Source organism: Pteropus medius, unplaced genomic scaffold (genome assembly GCF_902729225.1).
Source record: "Pteropus medius unplaced genomic scaffold, Ma_sr-lr_union100, whole genome shotgun sequence".
Lineage (NCBI taxonomy): Eukaryota > Metazoa > Chordata > Mammalia > Chiroptera > Pteropodidae > Pteropus > Pteropus medius.
The window spans coordinates 1,349,211-1,368,418 of record NW_024343105.1 but is presented as its reverse complement, the minus strand read 5'-3'; the positions used below and the strand labels follow the sequence as shown (position 1 = coordinate 1,368,418).

The following is a 19,208-nucleotide window of genomic DNA, read 5'->3' as shown; positions in this document are numbered from 1 at the left end:
CCTCCACTGGAAGACCCCAGTGAGCCAGCAGAACTGGAAGAATGGAGACCATACCTCTCCACTCACAGCAGAACCACAGGACGCAGAACCACAGGACGCAGGTCCCCATGCTAAAGACTGAACACAGAATGAAGAACAAAAACTAACTCGACCTGTAATAACTTAGGACAATGTTTTCAAACTCTCTGTGGCATTTCTCAGGCCTGACGAGGTCATGGGGTGATCACAGCAGCTCCTCAACTATTCTACAACTCAAATTTCAATGTGAAATTGTTTGAAGAAAAGGAGAATGGCAAAAATTTGAAATCACTAACTAATACTATATACAAGGACAGGATTTACAAGGTAGAGGTTTTAGTAAAATCATCTCATATCTTACACTAATGCACTGTACAGGCTTCTCATTAAAGGGCTTTCCTGCCTCCTAGCAGTTTTGGCCCTCCAATCACATGTATATTAACTCAGGTTTCATGGCATAGGCACAGACACTAGAGAATTCTAACCAAAGCAAAGTAATCACCGCACATGCTTAGAAGTGGTAGTTGCTTTTTAAACTGCTCAAACTAAAAACAAGAAAGCTAATTATAGAAGAGATCATGTATTATCCATTCATAGCTAATATAGTGTTTAAAATATTATGTATAAAATCTCATTTAAACACTGCTGAGAAGAGATTAAAAAGATTAAGGTTAGAGTATGAAAGAAAACAGTAATGTGATTTAACCAAAAGGATCTGTGCTATGAGAAGTAGACACTGGGCATATTACTTTATATACTAAGATATATGCCCAGATGGATCCATTTCCACATAGGCCAATTCTTCCTCAATAAGCTTAATTAAATGGCAAAGAGCAGGCCCAAATAGGAGTCAGAAAATCTGGACTCTGAATCCTGCTGTTCTTGGGCAAACAGGCTGCTCTATTATTAGCCCTGCCTTCTTATAGATAAAATGAAGGAAAGAGGCCATTTTATTATGTTATCTTAAGTTGCTTCCATCACTGAAAAACAGATGATTAAGCCCAACTTCAAGCTAAAATAAAATCCATTAACATGAATTTTAAAACTTATCACTACTGCAGTTGCTTTTCCTATTGTATTATTTCTCTAGCTGCATTCTGGACAAGAAGGAAGAACAAGGGGAAAGAAAAGAGCTGTAATGAAAGCCACCATTTTCTAAGCAAATCAGGTCCTACTAGGAAAAAGCTGTTTTCACTCCCACTTGGATCTCCCCCTTTCCTTGCAAAGCCAGACCAATACACCCAGGTCACATTTCTAGCCCTAGGCCTGGAATGTCCATGACCACACACAGCTGGCTCCAGAATGACCTTAACTTCTTATACACAGAAAATCTCACAAGTCTTCAAGGAGACACACGGCTTAGGCCATGTTTACTGATCCTATATAATGAATGGACAGTGGCAAGGTCATGAGAACACAGCACAAGGAGTCAAGCGTATGTTCTACGAATGGGCATTCAACTTCATATCCCCAAGGTTTAAAAACTCTTGATCTATAAAATCCATTTGGATTTCTGGAAGCCAAATGAACGTTTTCAAAATGCACTTTTGACCTTTTGGAATTTGTTTTTTAATACTTGCTAATGTTTATACAATAAAAACAAAAATAAACAAGTTACTTCTTATACATTATGCCTGTACAATGTGCCAAGCATTGTGCTAGTTTGCACATATTATTTCAAGTTCTTACATAACCATGGCAAGCAGAGATTAGCCTTCTTTGACAAGGGAGGAAATGAGGTTCAGGATGACTGCACAGCTCTTCCCCAAGTTACACAAGATGACAGGGACACTCCCACGCCTGAGTCTGGATGTGAGTCCCTAGGTGAGTCTCCAGAGACCGAGCACAGCCTTTCCCACTGCTCTGTTGCCTCCCACTGAAAACGGGCTGCTTCACCTGCTATGCAAAGGAACTGAGCAATACTAAATCTGCTGAATAAATTTATGGAAAGGGTCAGATTAGTGAAATTTAGGCTTTTAAGAGAACTTGGAATTGACTAAAAAATTTTGAAGTTTGTTTCATTAGCAATCCATTATACAATGTGACCATTCTTTCATACAATGATTATAATCTATTCATACATTAAAATTATGATATTTTCACTTTCAACTTTCAAAAATCTAGCCATCACTCATATGTATAACAAACCATTTCAAAATATAAATCACTTACATTATGGCTCATCACTGAAGTTCCAGATGACATTTAAACTTAGGAAATTAGTATGAATGGTTAGCACTGAGTTACAAATATATCAGCTTCAAACTAAGAGCAGAGGAGTCATGCTAGAATAACTAAAGGACAGGCAGTAATAACACCAGGAACCTCTCTCACTCCCAATGCTCTAGGCTCATGTTACCTTGATCTTTTATCCCTTAGCATGTATAACTTTTAACATGTGATATAATTTACTCATATATTAACCACACTGTTTATTATCTGTTTCCCTCAACAGAATGTAAGCTCCAAGATAGAGGGGCAAGATGTGTTTTCTTCACTGATATTTCCAAAGTACATGGAGCACAAATATTTGCCAAATGAATTAATTTGCTTAATCAAGCCCCCTCCCATCACTGCTTCCTGCTGCTTGAATCATTCCAAGGGATGTCAAATCCTATACCACCTGAATCATCAGTGTGAGGTTACAGGTACGGTAGTATAGTTTAAGACATTACTACTTTTCGCCCTTAAGTTATTCCAATTTTTAAAACTTATTAAACATTAAACGTATTCCAATTTTTAAAACTTATTAAACATTAAACTTACCTTTCCACAATCCATTCTGGCCGAATTACTTTTTCCCCCTTTAATTCTTTAATTTTGGCTGTAGGAAGATTTGTGGCAATAATGTGAGTTGTTTTGGATCTGGAATAATATACATGGTATTGACCTCCATGCAACATCATTAGCTGTCTCAATTCCTCAGCAGAAGGATCTGTAAAATTAACATTAAAACATGTTAAGAGTTTTACATGTAAGAAAGCAGAGCCCTAGCTCAATAGTTCCTTAAGCCATTCAAAGAACATACCACTGGTTCACTTTCTCCTTGGCTGTGCTGCCAGTAAACAAAGTTAGGAGGTAACCCACAAGGTGATGAAGCTATTTTGCCTCAGCGCATTCTCTTCCCCTAGCTGCTAAAGACAGTCAGCCAACAAAAACATCTACCGCTAAGAGGTGCCTAGAAGAACAAATAGAGGGACTGCAAATAATGAATTGAATACTAGTAATAGAGCAAATATTTTTAAACTTTTGACCACATTTAGCTACATGATCTTGATATTGGTATCTTATGTGTTTAAAAATCAACAACTATAAAGTTATTTAGGGATCCGTTTACAGAGACTCCAATTAACACTACAACTCTTCAAAACACAGCTGGTCCTCAATATCATTTCGTTATTACACTGATGAGATGCCACAGGAACTTAATTCTTGTTTATATCAATTAGCCTATGGTAAAACCAGTTTCTTACTTAAAGTCACAGAACCTATCAATGACATTAAGTGAGGACTGACTGTAATATAATAGCAATCAGATAAACTGCTCACACTTTCTATGAGCAGACTTGCTGTAGGGCTTATTAATATACTTTAGTCCTATGAAATAATTTTAAATTTTAAGAAAATATGTTAAAATAATCTTATTCAGTTTCCTAATAAGAATTTGTGTCAAAGCCAAGAAATAGTTCACCAATACAGAAAAAAAAAAAAATTGTAGACCAAGAAACACCATTTTAAAAAATTTTGTTTCAAACTCTTTTATTCTTAATAAAACTATAGAAACATATCTTAAAACAAGAACTGGTGGTTTATGCTTTCCCATAAAAAAAATGTTTTACTTGCTAAAGTTATTATGTTATGACCTGCATTTACTAGTATCATCTAAACTAATTACTTTCAATAGCTTTCTATTTCTTTCACCTATTATCCTAATTAAAGCTCTAAATCATACCTCCCCTGGTAACAGCTGTACCCCAGGTGTGAGGGTGGGGGCTGTCACAGGAGGCTTATGTATCTACTTTGTTATTCAAGCACCAGATTTTCCTTAAGCCCAAGTAATACAAGTCCAAGCACTTAAATTAACAGTTTTATTATAATAACTATCTAGTTAGATGAGCTTTAGTCTTTAGAAGAAGAAAAAACTAACAAAACACATAGATATGCCAGGTTTGATTAATTCTTGGTAAATTCGTACAGTGTAAAATTCATCTGATGTTGCTGATCAAACATACTGGTGCTGCTCAGCAGAAATAAAATGCAAACCAAAAATGCAAGCCACATATATAATTTAAAGATTTCTAGTAACCTCACTAAAAACAGTAAAAAGGTGAAATTAGTTTAATAATATTTTTATATAACTCGAAAGGTTCAAACTATTACCATTTCAACCTGTAATCAATATTAAAAAAAAAAAACCAGGATATTTCATGTTCTTTTTTCAGACTACCTCTCCAGAATTCTGTGTGTATTCTGCATTTATAGCACAGATCATTTAGACTGGCTATATTTCATATGCAGACATGTGGCCAGTGGCTACCAAATTGGACAGTACACTAGAAAGAGAAATAATATCAACTTTTAAATAAAATTCTAATCATAATAGGAGGTTTTCAGGGCTTAGGGAGCACAAAATAAACCAGAAGCACCACGATGTTTTAATGTAAAATGGTGGGAAAACAGCTAGCCAGCCAGGAATCTGTAGTTTACTTACTTTCCCTAAGATTAAAGAATGTGGCTGACCTTATAACAGTAAAAAGTACCAAATTAAAGGCTAGATATAATGCAATAATATGGGCAGACACCAAATTCAATAAAAAGCACAGAAATGTAAAAAATTATGTAACAAGTTAATCTAATACTTTCCTAAACAAACTGTGACTATATTAGAGGACTGAGATAGGAAGGTGCGGGTCGCCAGGAACAGTGCCTTTTGCACGCACACTCATTAAGGCCCCTCCCCTCTCCTGGCTGCTGTTTGAAAGCCAATTACTGCAGAAATTTGTAAGTGGAAAACTTGGAGAGTTCACTGCTCTTTCGTGGAGTGAATTTAAGGGGACTTTTTGAAGTTAAATTCTGAAAACTCTCAAATTTCTTCAGTTTGAAGTAGACCATGAAAACCAACCTATTAGAAGGTAAGATCACATCAACTACTGTGTCAGACTGACCTGGGTGTAATCTTGGCTTTAACAGTCTTTATTTAGCTGTGTGACTTTGAACTCCTTTGAGTGTTCTCCTCTTCCATTACAAATAAACAAATAAGGCTGTAATGATGAACTAAGTTTGAGATATAGGAAGCACTCAATGTTAAAACTGTTATTATTATAAAGTATGACATCAGAACTCCTTTCAAGTAATATATATGACTTGAGACTCCTGCCCTAGACCCTACCAAAATGGTAGAAGACAATACATATGCTGACATTTATGGTGGCCCTGTCACACAAAAGTAGAACTGCCAACAGTGCACTATGGACAGTGGTTAGGAACCACTCCATTAGCCCAAGCAGCCCAGCATACTTTTGGGAAATTCTATTTCTATCCCCCAAATCTTTACCAGTTAGTGTTATATCAGAACTGAAAGAGCTTTTAGGGATCTAACAATCATTTCATTTCCCACACTGGTATAAACGAGATCAATCAAGTTAAATTGACCAGACCAATTCAAATAGTAAATAAAATTAACATCCCTTAAACTCCATTACATTCTCACTGTATATTATTTTTAAATACATTAGAGTATAAAAAAGGTAACTAGATCCTACCAACCAAAATCATCACCACAGATTATCACTGACATTTTGGTGAAGATCCTTTAAGTAAAACAGTATCTCTGCGGTTCAGGAGATCCCAAAGAGACTTTACCAGGGGAAAAAAAAATAGCACTGGTTCTAAAAAAAAAAAAAAAAAATTTTTAAAAGGACATGTGCCAACTGAATTATTTCCTTAAAGTTCTATTAAATTTTTAAACAAGAAAGTTATTATTAATGCACTTAATAAAGTTTTGTATAAATAGCATCAATTTTAGGCAGATTACAGAAAGACAAATCACAGACTGGAGATATTAAGGTAACTTTCCAAAGTCACACATACCTACTGGGACAGCCATAATCTGGGTCCAGGTTTGATCACAAATTCAGACTTGATCAAGCTTAACTCAATGGACCCTGGACAAAGAATCCTGGTTTCCAGTTGCAGGTTAACACTGAAAAGTCATGACATCTTGGGCAAGTGACTCATCTCACTTTTAGACTTTGTTTCCTCACTGACAAAGAGGCTCCTCCTCACAAAGCTACCATACAATTCTACACACTAAAACCATTACCTCCAGTAAATAAAATTTGAAGACCATTTCACAAATTTATGAGGGAAAGCAAAGGTCACATCACACCCAATTTTACGAAAAAAGAAACTAAAGCAGAAAAATATGAAAAAAAATAAGTACATATACATACATACAAATTAGCAAGACACTAGAAAAGGCAGGCAAACAAAACATATCTTGACTATCTAATAAACTACAATGTCTTGTACACATAACAGGTACAAAATTCAAACAGTTTAGTCACAGAACGGAAAGCACTTAAAGCAAATGTCTCTATTATGGCCAATATAAAACTTGTGGCAAAAGGGAAAACACAATGAGCTGAAGACCGTGAGTCCTGAGTTTGGTCTGGCTCTGCCATAATTAGCTAGGATGACATTAAGAAGTTTTCTAGTACCTCTGTGCTTTAGTTTGACAGAGGTCAAGGGATGTCTGTAGCACATAACTGCTAAAGTTCCTTCCAGACCTAAACTATTATAAATCTATTTAGCTTCCAGACAAATTATCTACTGCTGGCTCATATTCCATTACAAGTAGGTTCCATCACATCAAATACCATCACAGAAAACAAAATCAGTATTACAAAACCAACTCTATAGCCCATCAAAAACCCAGGAAGAGTAATGACGGCCTGGTTAAAACAAACATCTTTTATGATGTGTGTATTACTAGAACCCCTGCACAACTGAGTTTATCCTCTGTAATGGAAATTCTATATCTGATAATATTATATGCTAACAATATTTGTGAGTAAAAGACAAAGATTTAAGGGATCTTAACTTCTATTATTCCCTCAATTAGCAATATTATCAACATTATCACTTACATATATGTATGCACATATGTATGCTATCATCACATCCCAAATGGCCTACTCCTAAACACAAAAGATCTAAGACTTCTGAAGAAAAAGTGTAACTAATCTATTCATTTGCAGCTTCACTCTTGAGCCTAGTGGTGGTTTGAAACATAATACATGAGGAAGATGCTCAGAAAATCTCCACGACAAAGCAATTTGGCAGTCATTTTTACGAGCAATAATCCTAAATATTTGATATAGAAGTTTAAGATTAGTTGCCAGGTTCCTTAATTCATTATATTTAACAAAATATTTGTAAAGAGAGATACAATACTTGGCTCATCCTGTTAAGGAGTTAAGTGCCTCAATACATGTTTAGAAAATAAAATAACGGTCAAGTTTTACACATGACAGTAATAAAACTTGAAAAATATTTTTTTAACTTCTAAGCAGAGGCCTTTATGTGGGTCCATTCTAGTGAACGATATATATACATGTCAATCTTATTAAAACACCCAACTCTTTGTAAAGCAAAATAAAAACATTAATTTTATAACCATAGCAAGTAAAAAAAAACTGAAGAAAGAAAATTAACATTACTTTAGCATCTTATCCAGTCAGGTACTCTACACACTTCACCTCACTTACCCTCACACTGGTGATTCCATTATGGAATCCAACAGTACAGCCTCAGCATCATTCTCTGTGAGATTATCAATTTCATTTCAATACTATGCTTATAAAACAAACAAAACCAAGCATTTTGGGGGATCATTTGGATAACCATTTCCTAACTAAGCACTGCCACATGATTTCAGTGCTCTGGTTTTATTATGAAGGTGCTGCAGCTCTTGTCACACACTGCTTTAGATGTCATGGACTAATGTGGGCTATATAAACAATAGCATATTATTCAGCCTTAGAAAGGAAAGCAAACTATAATACACGCTACAACCTGGATGAACCCTTAACCCATGGTAAGGAGAACAGCTAGTCACACCGACAAACACTGCATAGATTCTACTTCTCTGAGGTATCTAGGGTAGTCAAAGTTATAGAAAAAGAAAGCAGAATGGTGGGTGCCAGGGGATGGAGGATGGAGAACAAGGGAGTTATTAATAGGTTTAGAATTTCAGTTTTGCAAGATGGAAAGGCTCTGGGGATTGGATGCAAAACAAGGTGAATACACTTAACAGTACTGAACTATATGCTTAAAAATGGTTATTAAAGTGGTAAATTTTATGTTACATGTAACAAAAAAACACATCTGGACAACTATTCCACACACAAAAGAATGGGAGTGTGGGGGTTGGCACCATGCCTACACTGTGAGCTGCAAGTTTGATTTCAGCCAGAGTATCACTCACATGTTAATATTAACTAGAATTTTATTGTCTTTGTAATTTCATCCACGTTTAATTTTCAATTCTACAGAACCCATAATCATAAGAGCTTGATAAAACATTATTACGACTACCATTTTAGAGATGCTTGTGGAAATAGGTTAACATCTCACAGCTGTAAGAAGAGATGAGATTAGCTAATAAATCAAGAATAACTGGAATTAAATTAAAATCCAAGCCTTGATTCCTGATCCCAGGCTTATACTCTAACTTACTACCTCTCAATTAAAAAAAAAAAAAAATCTATATTCTGTACTTTGGAAAAAAGTTTTTAGGGAAAAGATCAATAAAAATTAAGGGAGCCACTTGCAACAGTTAATAAACATTTCCACATTAATCCTAGAACCAGCACACATTCAATAAACTTTTCCAACTTTTTTAAAACTTTGATACTCTAATTGGAGACTGGGATTTACTAAATAAAAACTTACTAGAAATATTTCGACAAAGTAAAATGATGGTTTCTCATTCCAATCCTTTTTAAGCCATATCCTTAGCTCCTTCAGCATCCTGCATGAGGTTTTGTAAAGTAGGCCAATTTCAAATAAAAGAATTATAATGCAGCATTTTCAAGTTTTAATAAATCTAAAAGCAGGTTATATAACTATATCTTGAACATACACATATTCTCCTTTTCTAGGTACACTTATAAACATGCATCCTTTCTTGAAAAAACACAAGATCCATCCAAGAACACTGATCACCAAGAAAACTTTTCATCTGAAACTATATTTCTCAGTGAATAAGACTGTACAATTTAAGAAACTTAAACATCTTAGAAAGCTTTGCAAACCTGGACAATGGTGGTCACCCAGCAAACAAAACACTAAAGGAGCACTGACTGATTCAAGGGCAGTCTACTTCACCTAAAGAGAGGTGGCTGAGTGCAGCCTGACTATGTTCTCAGCCCTAGTCTACACAGCATTTCAATTCAGGACATAACACAGGTGGTTACATTTCTTGGGCAACAGAATGTGAAATGTTAACTTATGCAACAAAGCAATCTTGGTCAAAAAAATACCTCAATGAGAAAAAGCTAACTGAAAATTAAGGTTCTATCTTTTATTTTAAAACAACTGTACCATTTTAGGATATAGGAGAATTGGTACAATGGCAACACAGGAAAGAAGTCTCCAATGACTAAGCTAAATGAAAGTCTCTTCCTTTTAAAAAATTTAGCTCTACCTCTCCTTCTCTCTCAAAACCGCCACTTCAGATGATCACAAGTATGGGGGGCAGAACAAGGTGGGGACAGCTCTGCTCCAAATCACACAGGTCAGAGTACGCACAACTTACTGATTCCACTTTATGATTCATATATGCAAGACCCTGACCAACTTCATTAGAGAAGTACAGTAAAAATCAAGGATGAATCCTCTGCAGACCCCAGGCCAAGTTATATTGGCTAATAAGCATTTACTAATGTTCAGTCATGTACAAAACACCAAAGGAAACAAATTAAGAAACTGTTTTGCTTTAATGAAGACAGATGGAGATATTTAAACCAGGGATTTTCAATTTTTTTTTAATAGCAGAACTCTCATTTTAAATGAACTCTTACAAGAAATCCCCAAAATACCAAGCAAGTAAAAGTAGTATTATGTAAGACATCTTTACTATGAAAGCTCAATTTGTAATATATACTTATGACTATTTTGCATTTCAGCACAGTACTGAAAAAATCCTGATTCATACACATTAGGACTATTAACATTTGCAACCATTTAAAAGAAGTTTTATTCCAACTCTGTGTAAAAATTACTTAACTGGACAAGCAAAAGGTAAAGAGCATGTTTGCACCTTTTTTTTTTTTAACCTGGTTTTAGCATACTTAAAAATACTGTAATTTTAAGACTGTAAAACTTTTAAGGAACTCAAGTTGATAAACAAATCCAAAACAACCAGCAGCTTTAATCAGGCTTCCAATAGCACTTAAGACTTATGATATTGGAGAGGAAACTTATTTAATCATGAATGTATCCTCAGTACCCATATTTTCAAGCATCTCACTTAAGAATCTAGTAAGGATTCCACAAATGACTGTTAACACTAAATGTATAATATGATACATCAGAAAAAAAGTTTCCTTCCAATCCCAAGAGTCTATGAGTCTGTGATCACAGCAAGGGTTGGCCAAATCCAGCCCTTCTATAAATGACGTTTTATCAGAACATAGCTGAGCAGCTACAACAGTGTGCGTGGCCCATAAAGCTCTGGACTTGCACAGGAAGTATGCCAATTCCTGAGCTACAATACAGCCAGATTGCCACTTTAGGAAACCCAAAACAAAATATTTGTTTTAAATATTTCTAATCCACCATTTCAGATATTGCTCAGAGAAGATAGCACAGGTTATGCTGCAGTAACACGTGGACTCAAAATCTCAGTGACTGACAATGAAAGTTTATTTTTCACTCACACAACATATCCATCCTCTACTCCAAAATGACCATGGAGCTGTGGCTCCATGTCATGTTTACTCTGGAATCCGGGCTGACAGAGGGACCTTTTTCTGAAGCACAAACTGGCTTTTAAAGCTTGACTCCCAAAGTGATAGAATAGAATATACCATTTACGCTCACATTCTGTGAACATGGCCCACCCCAACTTCAACAAGTGGAGAAGTGTAATCCTCTCCCAGGGAGGGCAAGTAGATTTTGGTGGGGAAAAAACAAACAACACACAGTCCACCACACAGCGTAGTTAGAAAAATTTACCTAAGTAATCTGGCTTCCTTATTTTTGCAACCTATCTTATTAGCAGCATATGTCTTGAGCCTTTTTAAAAGCAAAAAAAAAAAAATCAAAGGCTCTCCTGTAATTTGTTTTCCAAGACAAATAATAAAGCTCAGAATTATCCTACTAAAAACACACCTAGAAAAAAAAGTTGGAAAATAGAATATACGGCACTCATAGTTCTATGCCCAAAGAGAACGCTAGGATATATTTGCTTCTAGCACTTTTTTCTGTGCTTTTCTTTAATGAGGATCATCCTCTACTTTTCATTTTACAGCCTACACTTTTCTCATTTACCAGAAAGTTTTCTGTTACTACAAATTATCCAGTTTACTTTGTTTTAAGCCACCTTGTAAATGTTATACTTTATAACTAAATTTTCATTCTTATACAATGCTTTGCTTTTAAACAAAACAATGTGATAAGATTATTTTTTACACAAACCTATACCGAGGGAATCATTTAGGTTTACTGCCTTAGAATGGACTCTTAGAAGAACTATTGAGTCAAAGGTTATAACATATTAAAGGCTCTTCATATATTTCATATACTGCCACTTTCCAAAGCCAGTCTACTATTATACTACTCTCACTCCAATAATGAATGGAGTGGTTATTTCGTCATCCATGCCTAAATTAGGTATAATCATGTAATAATTTTTAAAAGTAAACGTTGCAAAAAACTAATCATGCATTTCTCTATTAGTGAAGTGGAACCTATTTTCATGTTTGTTATCCAGGTCTACTTCCTCAAATAGATCGTTTCTGAAATCTGCCTTTTAATCAACTGGAATCTTAAGTGTTTTATTTCCTATTATTTTGATGTATAAGATTTTTTCTAGTCATTCCCCTCTGATCTACAGAAAACTCCTTTGTAACTTAAAATATTTAATGTGGTGCTGAAATGCGAGATTGTTCTAAGTGTTCTATAAATATTAGCTCATTTAATTTATAACTACATATATAACATATCTAATTTACATATCAAATTTATATACATGAAATTTCTAAGGTACTCTAAACCACGTACCTATTCTTACACCAGTTATACAGTTTTAATTGCTTATAGCCTTCTACAACAGGTTTTGGGACATCAGAGCTAGTTCTCACTGTTCTTTTTCATCACTTAGTCCCACCTGCTTTTTAAAGGTAAACTATTGGGGAAAAAATAAAATGTAAACCAGATAATTTTCTGTAGCAGACTGGCCAGTGGCAAATGGCACAAACGAGGATAAAAGTGCTGGGTGTGAAGAATAATAAAAGGATTTTTTTTTTTTCCCATTTACAAAAGTGAGGCTATGTTTATTTAGAGTCACAAGCAGTTGACTGACTCAGTGTAACTCAAACCCACAAGATGCATTTCAACTTCACTCCATTCTGAGTCCCAGGGCTGGGGCCCAGAATGGCAGGAGTGCTGCCTAGGGCCCATTCACAGGTTTACAAGTGTCTCGCTGAGGGCAATCTGTGACTGTGAGATTGGCCAGGTAGGTCACCATCAGCAGGTCATTGATATTGCTGTTGAGCATGGTCTCATAGTCATCAGGAACTATCTTGGGTACTTGGTTAACCAGACTCATCAAGAAGCAGCCCACAGTATTGTCAGCTGACACCTTTCCAGACAGTACATCTTCTGTGTCCTGCAACACTGTGCTTAGGACCTCCTGGATGCAAGCCAATGACCCTGCCACTTGCTGCAAGTCACTTGATAGTCCAATAATCCAGTTGGGACTAAAACAGGTCTTCGTGATCAGGTCAATACGAATGCATTCAGTGTCATAACACACATATTTCACTGTCAGAGGTGTGACCATCACCCCCAAAGTCCTCCCAGGGACACCTATTAAAGTGCTAACATAGGCCTTGATGTTCATGTGGGCATTCTGGAAGCTCATGTCCACAGTGAGGTGAATGGGGTTGGGGGCTGTAGTACTCATGGATCAGCAGAGTGCTCTGTGATGTCATGGCTTGCAGTGTACCAGCCCAGGATGAGCTCACTGGGAGAGACTTTCTTGTGCAATTCATAAATGTTCTTAGCAAATTCCATGTCAACAGTAAACTCATCTTCTGATTTATTGTGTGGTACTGAAAAGCAATTAGTGACTTCCACTGAGAGCTTGTCAACAGTTCCCAGCAGCACCCTCGTTGCACCGCTCATAGCTGTCCACAGTGGAGGCCAAAATGACCGGGTGCAGCCGGACCACACAGCTGCTGGGGAAGGGCCTGGTAGAGCAGGCCCAGCCAGCAACTGCACCAGGGTTTGCACTGGGGCTGCCGCTGAGGCCCTTGTCTGGCCCAGAGCCATGGTCGTAGTCACCGCTGCCATGGGGTCTGGGGATGGAGCCAGCACTAGTGCTGAAATTGGAGCCGAGGCTGGGACTGAGGCTGGGGCTATAGCCGGTGCTGGGGCTGGAGTGGTGGGAGGAGCACTCGCCGGTACTGCTGGTATGGTCATTTTGTCAAGAGATAAAAGGATTTCTAACACTGCAAAAACTCAAACTACTTAGTAGATGTCCTTACATAAAATAATGGGTGTTCCTTACACATGAAGGCACTCTAAGATATTAAGTATCTTCTGAATGAAATTTAAAATAAAACTGTATTCTACACTACTCCTACTGTGAATTTCATAGAACATTCTTTGAGGATATTCTGCATGCAACAAAATTTCAGGGTTCACAGTAACAGACAATGGAACACAGTAAAATTAAAAGGTACATATCAAACACAGGACACACTCTCTTTAGGCTTGAAGCTTTGCAAGTGAACTGCAGCAGAGCAAATGCCATCATGTTACACCAGAAGAGCCACGTGAAGACCGGTCCACATCTCCGGCATGGTTTACATATCGAGTTTTGCTCATCTGGTTAGAACAACGTCTATAAACAAGTTTTAAACCTTGTACAAAAGCTTTCCTTGATATATTTCTATTGAGAAAACATTCATTTTGTCACCATTTCATTCCACATATCCAATGAGCTTGATTAAATGTTAGCTATACTACATACATGGCAGAAAGAAGCCAGCCAAATGGCTGCTTGTCCCTTCTTTGGTCCTACAGCAGTAATATCCTTCGTTATTTCATTTGAGTCTCACAATCCTATAAATCAGAAAAGATAATATACCATAGTGACTGATGAGGAATTAGAGAAAATCAGGCGACCTGTCCATAACCACGGGCGCTTGTGCTGCCTATCTTCTGACCTCTACCCACTGCTCTTCCTGCAACAGCCACGCTTCCTCTGGATGCCTTTCTTCCCTGCCTGCCTCAGACTTACCACACTTAACCAAAAGCCAGAATAAAACAAAAATGAGAAAGTTTCAAAGCCCTACAGGACATATTTTTGAATACCTAACAGGAACAAATATGTACTAGACACTGGCAAAATTACAGTGGGTGGCACAAGTTAATACAGTAACTCTCCCAAGTTGGAGGTTAAATTCCTACATCCCTGAGTTAAAAGATCAGAATTTCACAGGAATTGAAGGGGACATGTTTATATCTATAGAAAATAATTCCCAGAAGGCATCTGTTTCCGAAAAAATTAATTTGTCAGCATTAAATGTACTATTTTCCTAACTTGCCACATTCACATGCTCAGAAAACATGAATATAAGGTTACGTGGAATGTAAATCTATTACACTTGCATGGTCCTTTGTCCATTCTGCAAATCATGCCCAAGTATCTGCCCATCCACCTGCTTTTTCATCCACATCAGCAGTGCCAAAGTCACTGGGCCTGGTCTTCTACCCACATACTGAAAACAGTACAAAACAACCAGAATGCCTCTTTCTTTATCGACTGTCCCAACCCCACTCCACAGAAGAGAGTAATTACATTTCACTAGATTGAAGCACTAGCTTACCTGGGGAGCCTTCCACCCACATACACATGCCCAGGACCTACCTCCTAGAGATTACAATTCAGTAAGCCTAGAATGTGGCTCATTTCTTAATTAAAAACTATAGATTCAGGAAGACTAAGTTTAATTAGCATACAAATAATAATGTTAATATTTTTATTTAAAATATTTTTACATTCTGATGTATGTCTATCCATTCTAATGAATGAAAACTATTACTCATTCATTCACCTAACATTTATTGAGCATCTTACAATGTGAATACCAGGCAAGGTTCAAGGCCCTTGGAATGCAGCAATGACAAGACTTATATCTGTGCTCCACGGAACTTCTACTTCACTGGGCAGACAGAACATAAGCCAGATAAATAATACCATTTCAGATACAAATAAATTCTATAAAGAGAAATAAAGCTGGATAGGGGTTAGAAAGCATCTGAAGGGCACCACACACCTATTTCAGATGAGATGGTCAAGGAAAATCTTTGGGAGGAGGCAACATATGAGCAGAGAGCTGAATGATGAAGACTTGGGGAAGGCAGAAGGAACAGCAAATTTAAGGTCTCATGGTATTGTCTGATCCATGTTTGGCTGGGGGCTACTACATGCAATGGGCTTTCTGACCTCAAAAAACTAAATATCGAAGTAAGACCTGCCAATACAAAGCTTGGATGTCAAAATAAATGTTTCTGGCAAAAATGCTATGAAATTTAAAAATTATGGAATGGCTCAGACAGGGAAGGAGGCACAATCTAATTTAACCTGGACCTTAATGGATGAATATAATTCCAGTTCACAGAAATGAGGGAAGGAACTTTTCATCAGAGGCAAAAGCACAAACAGAAGCACAGGAACTAAAAGTACAAAGACAAACCTAAATTATCAGATAAGCCTGTTGACCAAAATTAGAGAATGTTAAGGTGCAAATGTAGGTTACAATTAGGACAAGAATGCCTTTACCCAGTTTCATCTAGAAAACCCTATTTATCTAAGACCCAGCTAATTAAGGCAGTTTCTCTACGAAGGACACGCTAACTCTGGAAAGCAATTACTGACTGCTCTGCTATGTTGCCGCCCACATCTCTCTGGTCTGGTCTAACAAAATCAACATTCTTCGTCAACTGCCAACTCTGTTCAAACACAGTTCCTAACACACAAGCAGTGTACAAAATATATTTGTTCAATCAACTAGAGTAAAATGGGATGGAAGGTCCATAAATTAGAAAACTCAACACAGTAAAGATGTCAGTTCTCTCTGAATTGATCTAGGTTTAATATGATTCCTATCAAAATCCCAGCAAGTTCTATTTTGTCTGTGTCTATTTTGTGAAACAGACCCACCCAAACACGTCCTACTGATTTTTGACAGAAGTGCGAAAGTAATCAATGAAGGAAGAGACAGCTTTTTCAACCAATGGTGCTACACCAACTAGACATCCATAGGCCACACACACACAAAAATTAACTCAAAATGGATCATGTACTTAAATATAAAACATAAAACTATAAAATTTTTACAAGAAAAAAATCTTTCTGATCTAGTGCTATGCAGACTTTTGATGTGAAAACACAATCTATGAAAGGAAAGATGGACAAATAGGACCTCAACAAAACTAAAAACTTGCGCTGTACAAAAGACCATGTGAAGAGGTTAAAAGACAAACTATAGACTGGGAAAAATATTTGCAAATCAAATATCTGACAAAGAAATAGTACTTGGAATACATAAAGAACTCTAAAAACTCAACAGTAAAAAAAAAAACGAACAGCCCAATTAGAAAGTGGGCAAAAGACATGTACAGACATTTCACTGAAGAGGTTATACAAGTGGCAAACACATGAAAAGATGTTCAATATCATTAGTCATCAAGCAAATGAACATTAAAACTGCAATGAGATAGTACTATACATGTTAGAATACCTAAATTAATTAAAACACGAAACAAAAATGCTGATGAGGATGCTTGGCAACTGTTACAGAAAATAAAACCACAATAAGGTATCACTACACAGTTACTAAATGTTTAAAATACACTAAATATTGACAGGGATGCAGAGAAACCAGATCACTCACATATTGCTAGTGAGAACGTCAAATAGTATAACTTGAGAAACAGTTTGGCAGTTTCTTAAAAAAGTTAAACATGTGACCACCATATGACCCATATGCACTCTTATGTATACAAATATTCAGTTAAAACCAGGAAAAAACCCAGATGTTCTTAAGTGAGTGGTTAACAAACTGTGAAACACCCATACAATGGAATAATACAACTCAGCAATAAAAAGGAAAAAAACTACTGACACATACAACTTGGATGAATCTCCAGAGTATTATGCTGAGTTAAAAAAAAAGCCAGTCCCAAAAGGTTATATACCATGCTCTTCTATTTATGTAACATTCTTGAAATGAAAAAATATAGAAGTGGAGCCCAGATCAATCACTGCCAGGGATAAGAGGGGCTGAGAGCAGAAGGGAAGCAGGTGTGGCTATGAAGGGCAGCACAAAGATCCTTGTGCTGTGGAAATGCCCAGTATTTCAACTGTACTGATGTCAATTCCCTAGCTGATACAGTACTACAGTTTGTGAGATGTTACCATTGGGAGACACTGGGCAAAAGGTTGGTGAGCTCTTTGGATCATTTCTTACAATTGCATGTGATTCTACAATTACATCAAAAAAGTTTTTAAATAAAAAAAAGAATAGAAGGCAAAGAAGTTTATCTTAGCAGGAAAAAGATGCTTTTGGAGGGGGAAAAAAAAGAGAAAATAGGTTGACAGAGGCAGAGTATCCAAAAGGGGAGTGGGGAGGATCTTATCTCTGAGCACAAGTTCAATGCTAACCGGGTTAGAAGGAATGAGAGGTTATCAAAGAGAAAGAAGTTCAGATGGCAGAAGTGGGAGCTTTAAAAGAATCAAGAAAACTTGGAATATTAGTTAAAGCCTGAGAGGAACATATTAAGAAATAACAATAAAACAGCATTCCCTACTTGTCTTACTGCATTTAAAGCACTTTTCTCCACTTGCTAATTCATTACACAGAGGTTGATTCTGTTTTGTCTATAAAGTTGCTAAGTGTTCACTAAAACAGAAAATTTTTCAAAAAAACTCTCCATAATTTGCATGTCCTTATGAAATTCTACATAGTGGAACTTCACTTGTAGAATTATAATGTAATCCTGATAATAATAAGAGTAAAAATTAATATCATTATCCTTATCCTAAGGAAAGGGATAGGGCTAATAATGGGTCCAAATAAAATAGGTTAAAAGAGAAAAAAAAAGTCTTTGAATACAGAAATTAGCGATAAAAGTAGAATTAGATTTCCAAATTCTCAACCATGATAGTGATTACTACCATACTCATTTTTTCTCCCTCAAAGGATCTCTTTTTCTTCCTCTTATGTGAATAAGGGTGCCCTTGTGAACTGGGAACTTCCATAACCAGCTAATGTGACGAGCAATGTTTATTTCTTTGTGTTAGGGTCTTTCATACTGCATCTCAGGCAGGTCTGTGGAGCATGACTGCTCCAGGATACCCAACAGAAGAGTTGCACATGACTCTTCCCAAAGTTGCAGTTCATTCTGAGATAACAGTCTTAGGCTAAATTCGCTGTCAGTGATGCCCGATAAAACTCAACCAGGCAAATGTATCAGGTAACTAAAACTCAACTTTAATTTAACAAATATTTCCTGTGTGGGTTACACCTAGTCACTGTAGAAGAATCAAGGATACAATAGCAATGGAAATATGAAAACATAGCTCTTGCTCTTGTCTAACAGGCAACTACAGTAAGATCGTATAAATACCAAGATGCAGATAAATACAAGTATGGGAAGTCAGTTACACCAGTAGAAAGACAACTGATCAAAGGGAAGTGATATATTAACAGAGACCTTAAAGATAAGCAGGTATCAGCCAACTGAGAAGTGGAGAGGGAAAAATATAACAGAATGACACAAATATTTATAGCCATTTGCTTCAAAAAATAATACACTAACATGACCTTAAGAGGAGAGAAATCCTAAAGAGAATGAAGAGAAACTTAAGCAGTAAAATCTGATGGCCAATA

At 36.5% G+C, this 19,208-nt stretch overlaps 2 protein-coding genes across 16 annotated transcripts in view; both read right to left on the bottom strand.

Moving 5' to 3' along the window:
* Nucleotides 1-19,208, bottom strand: part of REV1 (REV1 DNA directed polymerase) — an 81,924-nt gene that overhangs the window by 41,999 nt on the left and 20,717 nt on the right. For 6 of the 15 annotated variants that reach the window (XM_039867125.1, XM_039867121.1, XM_039867122.1 and 3 more), the window contains 2 exons: nt 5,814-5,906; nt 2,785-2,953 (listed from right to left, as the gene is read on the bottom strand). In XM_039867125.1, coding sequence (XP_039723059.1) covers nt 2,785-2,953; nt 5,814-5,906 — 262 coding nt within the window. The other 9 variants (XM_039867126.1, XM_039867128.1, XM_039867127.1 and 6 more) reach the window with 5 other exon arrangements.
* On the bottom strand, nt 10,295-13,613 carry LOC120606034 (eukaryotic translation initiation factor 3 subunit F-like). The gene has a single exon (XM_039867144.1). It carries the CDS (start codon nt 13,208-13,210, stop codon nt 12,695-12,697), a length of 516 nt encoding a protein of 171 aa, XP_039723078.1. The 5' UTR covers nt 13,211-13,613; the 3' UTR covers nt 10,295-12,694.